The following is a 13,511-nucleotide window of genomic DNA, read 5'->3' as shown; positions in this document are numbered from 1 at the left end:
GGAAAGGAAAACGGTGGCGGGGCGACCCCTGAGGCCCGGAGCTGCTCGATCCCCGACACCTCCGCCTCGGCCGCCCCCTCTGAGAAGTGGGTGAAGCGCAACCCAGCAAAACGACTGCGTGGGAAGCGTTAGCGTGTGCTGCGTGTGGGTCGGAGCCGGGGACTCAGGGAGGATCGTTCTGCACGGCTGGGGACAGCGGTGTGTGCGCGTGCATGTGTGCGCATGGGTGTGCGAGTGCGTGTGTGCGCATGGGTGCGCGCGCGCGTGTGTGCGTGGGTGTCTACGCGTGGGTGTGTGCACGTGGGTGTGTACGCGTGGGTGCGCGCATGGGTGTGCACGTGGGTGTGTGCGCGGGTGTGTGTGCATGGGTGCACGCGCGCGTGTGTGCGCGGGTGTGTACGCGTGTGTGCGTGCATGGGCGTGCACGTGGGTGCGTGCGCATGGGGGTGTGCACGTGGGTGTGTGCGTGTGGGGGTGTGCACGCGTGTACACACAGCTGCGCGGAAGAACCCGGGACGCAGCCACCCTTCCTTGGTTTTGCCTGTGCATGTTTTCTGAAGTTTCTACCAGAGCCTGGTGTTGCAGCAGGGGAGGCGCTGCCAGCTCTACCTGGCCTAGGCCGCCGGTCGGTGGGCACTGGGAAGGGTCTGGGGGGACCTGTACTCGCACTAGGTCTCGATCTGCAGCTGGGGGTTATCGGGGGACCTGCCCCGATAATCACGTAGGTTCTTTTCTATTTTCCTAAGCGTCGACTGGCTTGAGAAATAAAGGGACAGAGTACAAAAGAGAGAAATTTTAAAGCTGAGCGTCCGGGGGAGACATCACACGTTGGTAGGATCCGTGATGCCCCACAAGCCGCAAAAACCAGCAAGTTTTTATTAGGGAGTTTCAAAAGGGGAGGGAGTGTGCGAATAGGTGTGGGTGACAGACAGCAAGTACTTAACAGGGTAATAGAATATCACAAGGCCAGTGGAGGCAGGGCGAGATCACAGGACCACAGGACCGAGGCGAAATTAAAATTGCTAATGAAGTTTTGGGCACCACTGTCATTGATAACATCTTATCAGGAGACAGGGTTTTGAGATCAGCCGGTCTGACCACAATTTATTAGGTGGGAATTTCCTCTTCCTAATAAGCCTGGGAGCGCTATGGGAGACTGGAGTTTATTTCACCTCTGCAACCTCGACCATAAGAGACAGGTACGCCCCGGGGGGGCAGTTCAGAGACCTACCCCTAGGCGCGCATTCTCTTTCTCAGGGATATCCCATGCTGAGAAAAAGAATTCAGCGATATTTCTCCCATTTGCTTTTGAAAGAAGAGAAATATAGCTCTGTTCTGCCTGGCTCACCGGCGGTTAGAGTTTAAGGTTATCTCTCTTATTCCCTGAACAATTGCTGTTATCCTGTTCTTTTTTCAAGGTGCCCACATTTCATACTGCTCAAACACACATGCTGTACAAGTTTTGTAGTTAACACAATTATTACAGGGTCCTGGAACGATATACACCCTCCTCAACTGACAGGATTAAGAGATTAAAGTAAAGACAGGCATAGGAAATCACAAGGGTATTGACTGGGGAAGTGATAAGTGTCTATGAAATCTTTACAATTTATGTTTAGAGAGTGCAGTAAAGACAGGCATAAGAAATTACAAAAGTATTAATTTGGGGAACTAATAAATGTCCATAAAATCTTCACAATCCACGTTCTTCTGCCATGGTTTCAGCCGGTCTCTCTGTTTGGGGTCCCTGACTTCCGGCAACAGGGGGTTAGGGGCTGAGCTTGGGGCCCCAGGGAAGAGTCACCAGTGGTTGGGGACAGGCCATCACCAGCCACAGAGAACAACGGGTCAGTGCGTCTGGGCGGGGCGGGCAGCCAGGGCTCCTTTGTAGTTAAACTGCGCTCCCGGAGGCAGCTGGGCTCCATCCAGGGTCCGTGGATGGCGTGCACGGGCCGTGACGTGACACTGGGTGGGAGCTGCTGCATCTTTCTCCTGAAAACATCTCCCCAGTGATGGGTGTGGAGGCAGCGCATGGCTGAGTGGGCAGCACCTGCCACTGTCACCCACCGAGGCTCCTCTTCTGGTCCCCGTGGTAGATTTCTGGAAATTTCCTGTGGGCCCATCCTGGAGAGACCCCTGCTCCTCTTGTTAATCCAAGCCTTAGTGGAAAGACCCTCAAGCCGCTGCCCCTCGGTGTTGAATGATCTGGGTAACCAGCTCCATCCAGGTGTTCCCCTTGGAAGTCTGGTGTGTTCTGTCTCATGTGTTGAGAAACCTGTTCTGAGAAGGCCGTGGGTTTTACCCGCCAGCTGGAGGCCAACAGCTCTGGCAGGTCAGGGCCACCCCACACTGTTTGGGTTCCCTGGGGGTTGGGGGTGGACTTGGCTAGAAGGAGGTTGATAATGTCACAGAGGGGGTAAAGTCTGGATTGACAGGCTACAGAAAATTGCAGGCCGCAACAGCCAGGGAAGTGCGAAACTGGCTTCTCTCACCCCGTGTTCCATAGTAGGGACCCCTGGAGAGTGGTGGTGGGGGGGGTGGGGTACCCCAGGGAAGCAGGGGGCAGGGTCCCAGCTACCTCCCCACCCCCAGGGGCTAGGAAGAGGATGGTAGGATCCAGTCTGTCTGAACCCATTTACACCAACCCCGTTCTAATTGCGGGAGGGCCCTGCTCTCACTGAGGGTCCTTGCAGGGAGAGTGCACTGGAAAAGCTGGCCCAGTCGAGGGCATCTGCCCCACACTCTTCAGGGCAGACAGAGGCCAGGTGATCTTAGACCTGCACTAAGGGTCCTGGGAACATCTTGCTGGATTTCAGGACCTCCTGGGATTGCAGCCCTGTGCACCCCTCTCAGTCCCAGCCGGTTCCAGCTCCACTGCAGCTGGGGGGACGCAGGAGCTGGGCGGTGGCACTGGTGTGGTGTGGAGGGGACAGCAGCTGAGGAGGCGGCTCTGGCGGGGAGTGAGGCTGGGTGTGGGACCCTTGGGGATCCTGGAAACACTGGCCCCAAAGGAAACCCCCAAAGAGTGGCCAGCTTGGGCCCCAGATCCCATTGTGTGGGATCCCTAGGTCATGTACCCTTTGGCCTCTTTCCCTCTGACCTCGGCCACGCCCGGCTTGACCTGGGGCCACAGAAGAGGTGTTGCCATTAGCCTTCACAAGCACAAACAGAAGGCATTGGCCATTTCAATAAAATGCCAGGGTTCCCGGGGAGAGGGAGGCCCCACCCCATCCCACCCAGGAGCTGGTTGACCACAGCGACACTCAGCTTCAGCTGTGCCTGCAGAGGGCCCTGCACAGAAGCCAACCTGGGCCCTGTCCCCGGGGTTCCTCAAACTCACCAGGGACAGGAAGGCATGGGGGCACCAGGCCCCTCCTGCCAAGGAGCCCTCTGGCCAGATGTGCCACCAGAGACATCACCACCTGAATCCTGGATTTGCAGCAGGGTCACCCTGAGAGCTGCCTGGAGGTGCAGATCCAGGAGGCCTGGGCTGCGGGGATGGGAGCCTGGAACTCAGCGCCACTGGAAATGCTCCCACGACGTGGCTCGTCTTTAGGGTTGCCGAAGCCAGGGGTGTGTCTGCATAGAGGGCCCGAGAAAGAATGAAATAGAACACTAGGCTAGGAGAGGAGCACGCAGAGGCAGGGAAGGCCAGTTTATTCATTGTGCAAGGCATGTGGTGGGCAAGGGTGGCCGATGGCTTGGAGGAGAAGGGCAGCGGGGGCCAGGGACCTCCTGTGGCTATGGGGGAATATTCCGCCGGGGAACACCTGGGGCCCTTCGATAATAGGAGAGGGCTGTCTCATGGTTGCCTGGGCCTGGCTTGGAGGTAGTGGATAGATAAGCCGTGGTTGTAGGGTATGAGGTCAGCCAGCTTGCACACTGTGGTGTGTACCAGTGTGGTGCGTACTAGTGCGTGTGCTGAGAGGTCAGCAGTGGGAGAGATTGGGGGGAACCTGAGCCTGGCTGGCCCTGGGGGACGTGCCCGTCAGTAGCTGGGCTTCTGGCCTGAGCAGAGGCCTTAGCAGGCCAGGTGGGGGCACACAGGGTGGCAGAGGAGGGACACGCAGGAGGCTGGGTGGCAGCAGCTGGGCTGGCAGGAGAAGGCGGGTGCACAACAGGAGGGGACGGGCATGCAGCAGGTGGGCCTGCACACAGGGTGGCAGAGGAGGGACACAGAGGAGGAGGGTCTGCAGCAGGAGGAGGTGCAGCAAGCCGGCTGGCAGCTAGACTGCTGGCAGCACAGGGAGGAAGCCCCAGAGCAGACAGGCACACAGCAGACGGGCTTGCAGCAGACAGGCTTGCAGCAGACGGGCACACAGCAGGACTGCTGGCTTGGGGAGGAGGTGCAGCAAGCTGGCTGGCAGCTAGATTGCTGGCAGCACAAAGAAGAATCCTCAGAGCAGGTGGGCACACAGCAGGTGGGCACACAGCAGGCCTGCTGGCAGGGGGAGGAGGTGCAGCAAGCCGGCTGGCAGCTAGACTGCTGGCAGCACGAGGGCGTGCAGGAGCTGGTGCAGCCTGATTGGCAGGCGCTGGGCTCACAGGCTGCCTGGCAGCAGGGGCTGGACACACAGCTCACTGGGGTGCAGACCAGGGTCAGGCAGGGGGCCGGGGTGCAGCAGCTGGGGGCGCAGCAGGGGGGCTCACAGCAGCTCTCTGGGCAGTCGTCCACCTGCCAGGAGTTGGTGGAAGCACTGGAGCAGATGGACATGGTGGACGTGGCCATCCTGGGGGTTGAGCTGGGGGAGATGGGAGGGAGTGGGTGAGGGAGCAGGGGAGGGAGCCGGGGAAGGAGCGGAGGAGGGAGTGGGGGAGGGAGGGGGGCAGGAGTGGGCCGGTGGGGAGCGGGGGAGGGAGCCGGGGAGGGAGTGTGCGGCGCACGTGGCTGGGAGTTTTTATGTCTCTATGTGTTGGGTGTTGTCTGAACAAGAGGCTTCTCAGTGTTCCTCTTTCCTTGTTGGTGTTTGGAGCCGGTTCTTGGGAACCCCTCATCAGGGCTGGTTTATTTTCCCCGGAGAGGCCACCGCCTCATAAAAGCCCTGGCTGCGTTGGGTCTGGGCTGGCAGGTCCTGATTGGGCCTTGTTAGTGGGTAGGGAGGATCACGCTCCGGGATTTGAACCCTTGGGTGCCGGGCTGTCATCTTGGGGGACCCAATGACAGGGTGACTTGGACTCTGAGCTCACGGAATGGCTCATGTGTGAGCCCTGCTCTGGGGCCTGTAGCCCCCTTCCGTCTGTGTTTGTCGCCAGGTCTCTGCAGGTGAAGGGAGGGTGGCGATTCCAGGCCCAGCTCTGCCCGTGACTGCGGCCCACTGTTCCTGCCTCAGGCTGCACCCCAGATGTCTGTGTGCTGCCCAGGGCACCCGCAGCCCACGCGTTTTTTCTGCCAACTGAGACACACGGGCTCCACGTTGTGGGGTTGTGTTTCTGGGCAGGGGACCAGGTGGGCCGGCAACTGGCTGAGCAGCGGCCGCCACACAGAGGGTGTGAATCCGTTCCATCCATACCTGCTCACGGCGCCTGTGGTGCTGGCCCAGCAGGGGCTCAGCCAGGGGTGTGTGTGTGTGTGTGTGGCCGCGCTGCATGTCACAAGCTGGGGGCTCTGGAGGCCCCGTGGGCTTGGCTTTAGCCTCTGCTGCCCACCAAGGAGGTGGTTGGCGCTGCTTCTGCATCTTCTTCTGCTGCCCTCGTGCGCGAGCACAGACCCTCATGCCCAGTGCACCTTTCCTAGGGGCTGAGCCCAGGCGTCCATCCACGGGCCCCTGGACAACCTCTGGGCTGCTCGTTGGTGGTCAGGAGACAGTGGCTGATGCTCTGCCAGAAATGAAAGTCGTGTTGTCCACTCTCAAGGAGGCAGCGGGCACGCACAACTGCACTCAGGCTGCCCGGGCCCTGGGCTGGCAGGACAGAGGCAGCTGCCTGTGGGCAGGCAGGGGGCGAGGAGACTGCACTGCGGCAGGCCGTGGGTGCCTGTGGGGCACACAGGGGCAGCTGGAACACCACGACCACCAGAGGGTGGGAGCCCAAGGCAGGGGGGCCCTGCAAGGAGGCAAGGCTGTCAGGTCCTTGAAGACCGAGAGCACCTTCGCCGCCAGGGATTGAAGGGGTTAAACCTGACCCATTAGAAGGCTGGGACTCTATTTCACGGTTACTATTTCATTATTACTAGCATCTCAATGACATTTTAAACCAGAATACCCGGAAATTGTGCAAGTTACGTTGATCACACAATGCTTCACATACATTTGCAGAGTTTCTCGTGGCTGCTGTAATAAATCATCACTAACTTGATGGTTTAAAAAACAAATGTATTCTGTTATTCTGGAGGCCAGATGCCTGGGAGCAGGGTTACTGAGCAGACAGCGAGGAGTCTGCGGAACTGTGCTCCCCTCCAGAGGCTCAGGGAGGCCCCTTTGTTCCTCTGGAGCTTTTGCTCTATGGGGTGGTTGGTGGTCTCTGCTCGCATCGCTTCAGTCTCCACTCCTGTGCTCATGTGGACGCCGCCTCTCCTGGGTGAAGTTTCCCTGCCTCCCTCTCATAGGAACGTGTGTGACGGCACTTAGGGTCTCTCTGGCTAAGCCAGGATCATCTCACATCTCAGGGCTCTGAACCTGGCTCAGAGATAGAAGACAGAGAATGTGGATCTCACAGAAGGAAAACAGGGCAGGAGATGCTGGAGGGTGGAAGGACAGGGCAGGGAGGATAGGGAGAGACTTGCTGAAAGACAGAGAATTGCAGCTGGTCGGGGGGACACGTTCTAGTGTTCTATAGCAGGGGGTCCCAACCCCGGGACCGGGGACCACCACAGCTGTGGCCTGTTAGGAACTGAGCTTTACAGCCGGAGGGGAGTGGCAGGTGAGTGAGCTTTACAGCCGGAGGGAAGTGGCAGGTGAGTGAGCTTTACAGCCGGAGGGAAGTGGCAGGTGAGTGAGCTTTACCGCCCGAGCTCCACCTCCTGCCAGATCAGTGGCAGCACTGGATCCTCAGAGGAGCACGAACCCCGCTGTGAACTGCACATGCCAGGGGTCTCTGTTGCTCCTTGTGAGAATCTAATGCCTGATGGTCTGCCCCTGACTCCCATCACCTCCAGACGGGACCATCTGGTTGCAGGAAAACAAGCTCAGGGCTCCCACTTTTTTGACATGATGGTGAGTTGTATGATTATTTTGTTATAAATTACAATGTAATAATGGAAATAAAGTGCACAATAAATGTAATGCGCTTGAATCATCCCCAAACCATCCCCCTCCCCAGTCCGTGGAAAAGTTGTCTTCCACAAAACTGGTCCCTGGTGCCATGAAGGTTGGGGACCGCTGTTCTAGATAGCACTGTAGGATGACTGTAAGTCAGCAAGAATATATCGTTTCACGTCGCTGGAAGGAAGGTATCGAATGCTCCCCGCAGAGAGAAACAGTCCGTGTTTGAGATGGTGGGAGCTCTGGGCACCCCGGCCAGACCACTCCGCGCTGTCCCTATGGAAGCATCACTGGGAACTCCATGGATATGTACAATAATGATGTGTCGGTTTAAAAAATGTTTAAGGATCTTAATCAGCAATCTAATCAATCTGCAAAGTGCTTTTTCTCACTATAAGGGCAGATTCACAGGTTCCAGGGATGAGGGTAGGGACATCGTCTGGGGGGTGTCATTTAGCCACCACACCCTTTCCCAGGGTTCTGTTGGTTTCTGCCTCTGTCCACCTCTCACCTCTGACTTGGCTTGCACGACCTTGGAATATCACCCTGTGGGCTGCGGTTTCCTTTTCTGCAAGATGGGGTCATGGTCCACTCACCCCACAAGGCCACGTGAGGATTACGTGGTTCAAAACAGGTCACGAAGGCTTCCTGAAGGTCAGCCACTGTTTTTATTGGCCACGAGGCAGTATCAGGCTTAACAGTGACACCTGAATTTCCTCTCAAGCCTGGAAAGCCTGGGATGCCTTTAGGTGGAAGGTTTCCCTGCTGCAGGTGGGTTTAACCAGACACTGCTGAGGGGCTGAGGCTTCAGGGCCCCCAGGAGTTCTTTAACCGTGAAGTTCCCACTGCCCGGCCCCAAGGCAGATTCAAACCACTGACTTCATGGATATCGTGAATTTCTAACAAAATAGAAGGCCTTATGCGGCACCCCCGGGGCCTCCAGGCCCCTCTCACTGTGTGCTGTTTGGTTGGCAAGGGGGGCTCTGGGAAGTCTCTGCTCCCTTGGCTCTTCTCGTGTGGACTGGCCTCCTCTCTCCGGTCCTTCAAACGCTGAGGGATTGCAGGGATGGGCTGAGGGACTGCACTGGGGGTCGGCAGAGGAGGGGCCCCAGCAAGGACAGAGGAACGGCTCGCTCTCGCTGCCAAGCACACGTGACACCCAGCACGACCCCAGCCTTTGTGCTGTCAGCCCTTTTCTTCCTGCTCTCTAGCCTTCCTGGTGGTGGAACCCTGGACTGGAAGGCAGAGTGTCGCCTGAAGTCACCAAGTTCTTCCTATCTTTCTCCAAAATCAGCATCTTCTCTTGGACAAAGAACATGCTTTCTTCCAAAAAAAATTCCGTAGAAGAATCTCTGTTGTCATGGGGCACTCTCAAAGCACGGGGCGTCTCCTAGGATGCTCTTACCTGTGGACAGGACTGTTGGCAGCCCTGCTGGCCCAGAGCTGTTTAGCAAATCACCCTAAGCTAAAGAAATGGTGGTGGGGAGAGGCAAGGCAGACCCCAAAGATATCTGGCAGCTCAGTGAAGATGGCAGGGCCAGGGCAGGGCGGGGGACGGGGTGGAGTCCAGCTGCCCCAGCCGGTCAGGGGAGAGGGCAGTTTGGAGGAAGACGCTAGCTCAGCTTCAGATGTGCCCAGGTGCAGCTTCCCTTCGGTCTGGGGGCACACCTGGAGGCCGCCGTAAGCGTGGCTGGGAGCCCGGGGGAGGCACCTGGTTGGAGGCCTGGAGTTTGGGGGCAGGGAGAGAACGCACATAGAGAAAAGTCAGAGGAGTGGGCGCGGGAGCTGAGACAGACGCATCCCAGAAGCCCAGGGAGACGGCGTTACAGGGCCAGGCGCAGCAGGGGCTGGCCGGCAGAGTGAGGGACAGAGGGAGAGTGACCTCGGCACCGCAGTTCTTGGCCAGCTGTGGGAAGAGGGAAGAGAAGAACGGTGTGTTGGAGGAGCTGGGGGTGAGATGGGGTTGCCAGGAGCCACTTCCTCTGGCAGGTGCGAGGCAGCACTGAGTCGGAGGCAGGGGCCTTCGGCTGCATCCCTCTTCTTTCCCCCACCCTTTTTTTTTTTTTTTTTTTTTTTGAGACAGTGTCTCACTCTCACCCAGGCTGGAGTGCAGTGGCTCAATCATATCTCACTGCAGCCTTGATCTCCCAGGCTCAAGTGATCCTCCCACCTCAGCCTCCTGAGTAGCTGGGACTACAGGTTCGTGCCACCATGCCCAGCTATGTATTTTTTACTTTAATTAATTAATTAATTTTTTGAGACAGGGTCTCACTCTGTCGCCCAGGCTGGAGTGCAGTGGTACAATCTCAGCTCACTGCAGCCTCCGCCTCCCGGCTCAAGTGATTCTTCTGCTTCAGCTTACCGGGTAGGTGGTACCACAGGCGCATGCCATGATGCCCTGCTAATTTTTGTATTTTTAGAGACAAGGTCTCACTATGTTGGCCAGGCTGCTCTCGAATTCCTGGGCTCAAGTGATCTTCCTGCCTCAGTCTCCCAAAATGCTGGGACTGCAGGCCTGAGCCACGCGCCCGGCCTTTTTATTTTTAATGGAGACAAGGTTTCACTCTGTTGCCCCGGCTGGAGCTTTATCTATTTTCTGTTAGAAAAGACTTCAAGATATTCATGATCTGGGCAGTAGGCTTCAGACACGGGAGTTGTAGGGGCAGTAGAAGGAAGTGGACCACTTCTGGAGCTGGAGAGGCGGGAGAGGCTTGGCAGCTGAGCCTGGACGCTTGTCCCGGGACTCTGAATCTCCCTGTGAGGACTGACGGGCTGGGCTGCAGGTGGAGCGAGCCATCCTCTCTGTCTGGAGCCAGGACTCCGTGTCCGGCCAGCCCCCACTTGGCAGGGACTGGCAACTTGGTGGGGAAATGCAGGGCGGTGGGGGCGGCTGTGCCTGCGAGTGACCCCACTGCCACCTCTGACACTCGCCCATCAGGGCCCTGGGAGACAGACTTGCCTGCTGGGCTGGGGTGGGGACGGCCGCTCCGTTGACCCTCCCTGGGACTGGTACATTCCTGCGGGGACGGCACCAGTGCCAGACTAATGTGTGTTGGGGCCTGGAGAAGGGCTGAGGCTGGGCGCAAGGGCCCCAGGAGGCTGCACCTGTGTCCTGGCCTCCTGTCGGGCTGGTCAGCAATTCAACCAGAAACGACTCAAAGAAGAGAGCAAAGCGCAGCCGGGCTATGTGGAGGGTGTTTATTAGGACTTCCAAGCATGGTCCTACAATGGCCAGAGGAGGCACAGCAGCTTCCAAGGAGGCGAGACCACAGGGGCCTGGAATGTGGGAAGTGGTCTGGAAGAGCCGGGGGAGTGGGTGGAGGCAGGGTCATCTGGAGCTTAGCAGGAGCCCCCAGGGCTTAGGGGAAGAGAGGCTGTGCACGCATCTCCAAGGAAGAGACAGACACCAGAGCAGCCGAGGGGCCAGTAGTGGGAGAGGTGGGGGACTCATAATGCCCAGTGGCCCTGGGGGACATGCCTGGCAGCAGCTGGACTTCTGGCCTGAGCAGAGGCCTCAGCAGGCCAGGCGGGAACATGTGGGGCGGCAGAGGAGGGACCCGCAGGAGGCCAGGCGGCCACAGCTTGGCTGGCAGGAGGAGGTGGGGACACAGCAGGAGGGAACCGGCACGCGGAGGCGGGCGGGTCTGCACACAGGGCGGCAGAGGAGGGACACGGAGGAGGAGGGTCTGCAGCAGGAGGTGGTGCAGCAAGCTGGCTGGCAGCTAGACTGCTGGCAGCACAGAGAGGAAGCCCCAGAGCAGACAGGCACACAGCAGATGGGCTTGCAGCAGACGGGCACACAGCAGGACTGTTGACACGGGGAGGAGATGCAGCAAGCTGGCTGGCAGCTAGACTGCTGGCAGCATGAAGAAGAAGGCCCACAGCAGACGGGCACACAGCACACAGGCTTGCAGCAGACAGTCTTGCAGCAGACGGGCACGCAGAAGGCCTGCTGGCAGGGGGAGGAGGTGCAGCAAGCCGGCTGGCAGCTAGACTGCTGGCAGCACGAGGGCGTGCAGGAGCTGGTGCAGCCTGATTGGCAGGGGCTGGGCTCACAGGCCGCCTGGCAGCAGGGGCTGGACACACAGCTCACTGGGGTGCAGACCAGGGTCAGGCAGGGGGCCGGGGTGCAGCAGCTGGGGGCGCAGCAGGGGGGCTCGCAGCAGCTCTCTGGGCAGTCGTCCACCTGCCAGGAGTCGGAGTAAGAGTCACAGGAACCAGGAAGGCAGACACGGCTGCTGTAGCTCAGGTCGCTGGAGCAGACGGACATGGTGGACGCAGCCATGCTGGTGGTTGAGCTGGGGGAGCTGAGAGGGAGACAGTGGGTGTCTGGGTGCTGGATGGGAAGGAGGGAGTAAGTGAGCGTCTGGGTGCTGGATGGGAAGGAGGGAGTGAGTGAGCGTCTGGGTGCTGGATGGGAAGGAGGGAGGGAGTGAGCGTCTGGGTGCTGGATGGGAAGGAGGGAGTGAGTGAGCGTCTGGGTGCTGGATGGGAAGGAGGGAGTGAGTGAGCGTCTGGGTGCTGGATGGGAAGGAGGGAGTGAGTGAGTGTCTGGGTGCTGGATGGGAAGGAGGGAGGGAGTGAGCGTCTGGGTGCTAGGAGCTTATATATCTCTCAAGGGTGTGTGTGTTGTCCCAGCACAAGGCCCCAGGCTTCTTTCCTTGTTGGTGTTTGGGGTGGTTTCTTGAGGATGCTCACCACGGACCGTGTAGCGTAGCTTAGCTCCTGAAGCTCCCCCGGTGTCAGAACTGAGCGGGACTGTGGGGCCATGGAGGGAGCCGGCCAATGGGCTGGAGCCCAGCCTCTGCGTGGACCACAGAAGGTCAGCAGCCCCTGGCCGCTCCTCTGTGATTGTCATTTGGGATTGCTTACTATTATTTCCCCCTAATTTCTTCACACTCAGTTGAGTCAAGGATGTTTTTCTTCTTGTTTTATATTCTCTTTATCTTGAATCCGTAGACCAGTGAATGGCTTGGGAGCTGGATTTATTTTTATTTTTTTCGGCAAACAGCCATGTGATAGGTCTTGCTATGTGTCAGGAAATATTCTGAGCAAGTTTGTAAATATGACCTCACTAACCCATACATCAACCTTGTAAAGTAGGGGCTGTTATTATCCCCACTCTACAGATGGAGAAACTGAGTCACAATGAAGAACTTGTGCAAAAGCCCGCACCAGCAGGCAGAGGAGCATGCACTGGAGGCCTGGCAGGCCCGTATTCTATGTTCTTAGCCATCAACCTCTGCTGCCTCAGAGAGCAAGGGACGTGGGAAATCAGAATGAGAAACCCAGATTGTGTGAGAACAGCGGGGCGGAGCATGGTTTAGACATGGCGGTGTGGGATTGATGTGAAAATATCTGATGGGTGCCCAGACGGTTGGGTCTAGCTATAAAAAAGGAGCTCCTTCCATCTAAAGAGAGAGGATTTGGGTTTATTTATGAGTGGGAATGTGAAAAAACATTATTGTGAAGGGAAGGTCCAGTTCAGAGTTCAGAGGGGTTGTTCTAGGAGGTTGAAAGATTTCTTCATGGGAAGTGAATTGTTTTTAATTTTGAGAAGACATTCTGCAGCCTTTGTGGTTGAGGACTCTAGAGCCCCAGAGCTCATCTAGCCTGGAGGATCCTGAGATTAAGGGAGAGCTGCTTGGCTCTGCCTGGAAAGTTGGAGGGCTTCAGGCCCACAGGCAGTGACCAGCAGGTGAGGGCTCGAGGTGTGTGGTGGATGGGCCCCTTGAAGTGAAAAGCCCTGGTGTGTGGTGTCTGCTGGTCTCTGCGTTGTAAATATTACCCTGTGATGAGATGAAAGCCCTGGTGTGTGGTGTGTACCCCTGTCCCGCTGTGGTGAGATGAGAGCCCTGGTGTGGAGTGTTAGCTGTCATCCATGGTGTAAATATTCATATCCTGGCTGATTTCAAGCTATGAGCAGTTTAACAACCTGCTTGAGAAAATTCTGAATATTTAACAGTCATTTCTCCTAAGCTGAATAAACTGGCCCACCACAAGGGACCAGGAACTTGGAGGAAAAATTGGACTTGGGAAAAGGGTCTAGGGATCGGAGGTCATTGCAACCCTGAGGGAGTGTGAGCCAGGTTGGGGCATGGCCAGGGAGAGGCCCAAGGGAGGGAGGACCAGCTGATGCCTCTGGCCTGGGTCGTGCATTCATTTCCTGCTGTGTGTCATGACCCGACCCCCCACCTCTCAGTAGAAGGTCTGAGAAGAGGTGCTTTGGGGACCGAGACCCAGGGGCCTGTTCTGTGCATATCAGAGTCTGTGGTGCACTTGCGTACCTGAGAGACAGCACAGCGTGCAGTC

General features: G+C 57.7%; 2 protein-coding genes across 3 annotated transcripts in view; one reads left to right on the top strand and one right to left on the bottom strand.

The window, feature by feature from the left end:
* The window catches only part of TSPEAR (thrombospondin type laminin G domain and EAR repeats), a 217,830-nt gene that overhangs the window by 4,947 nt on the left and 199,372 nt on the right, over positions 1-13,511 (top strand). The gene's annotated exons all lie outside the window — the stretch shown is intronic.
* On the bottom strand, positions 3,918-11,952 carry LOC109024497 (keratin-associated protein 10-3). 2 transcript variants are annotated; one of them, XM_031005222.2, is made up of 2 exons: positions 10,918-11,952; positions 3,918-4,582 (listed from the first exon to the last, which is right to left on the bottom strand). In XM_031005222.2, the coding sequence occupies exons 1-2, from the start codon at positions 11,482-11,484 to the stop codon at positions 4,022-4,024; spliced, it is 1,128 nt and encodes a 375-aa protein (XP_030861082.2). In that variant the 5' UTR covers positions 11,485-11,952; the 3' UTR covers positions 3,918-4,021. The 2 variants fall into 2 exon arrangements, with proteins under 2 accessions (XP_030861082.2, XP_030861083.2); XM_031005223.2 differs by lacking the exon at positions 10,918-11,952 and having other exon boundaries at positions 3,918-4,330; positions 4,415-4,729.

Source organism: Gorilla gorilla, chromosome 22, assembly GCF_029281585.2.
Source record: "Gorilla gorilla gorilla isolate KB3781 chromosome 22, NHGRI_mGorGor1-v2.1_pri, whole genome shotgun sequence".
NCBI lineage: Eukaryota > Metazoa > Chordata > Mammalia > Primates > Hominidae > Gorilla > Gorilla gorilla.
Note: the sequence above shows the minus strand (reverse complement) of the source record. Positions and strands in the feature narration are given on the sequence as shown.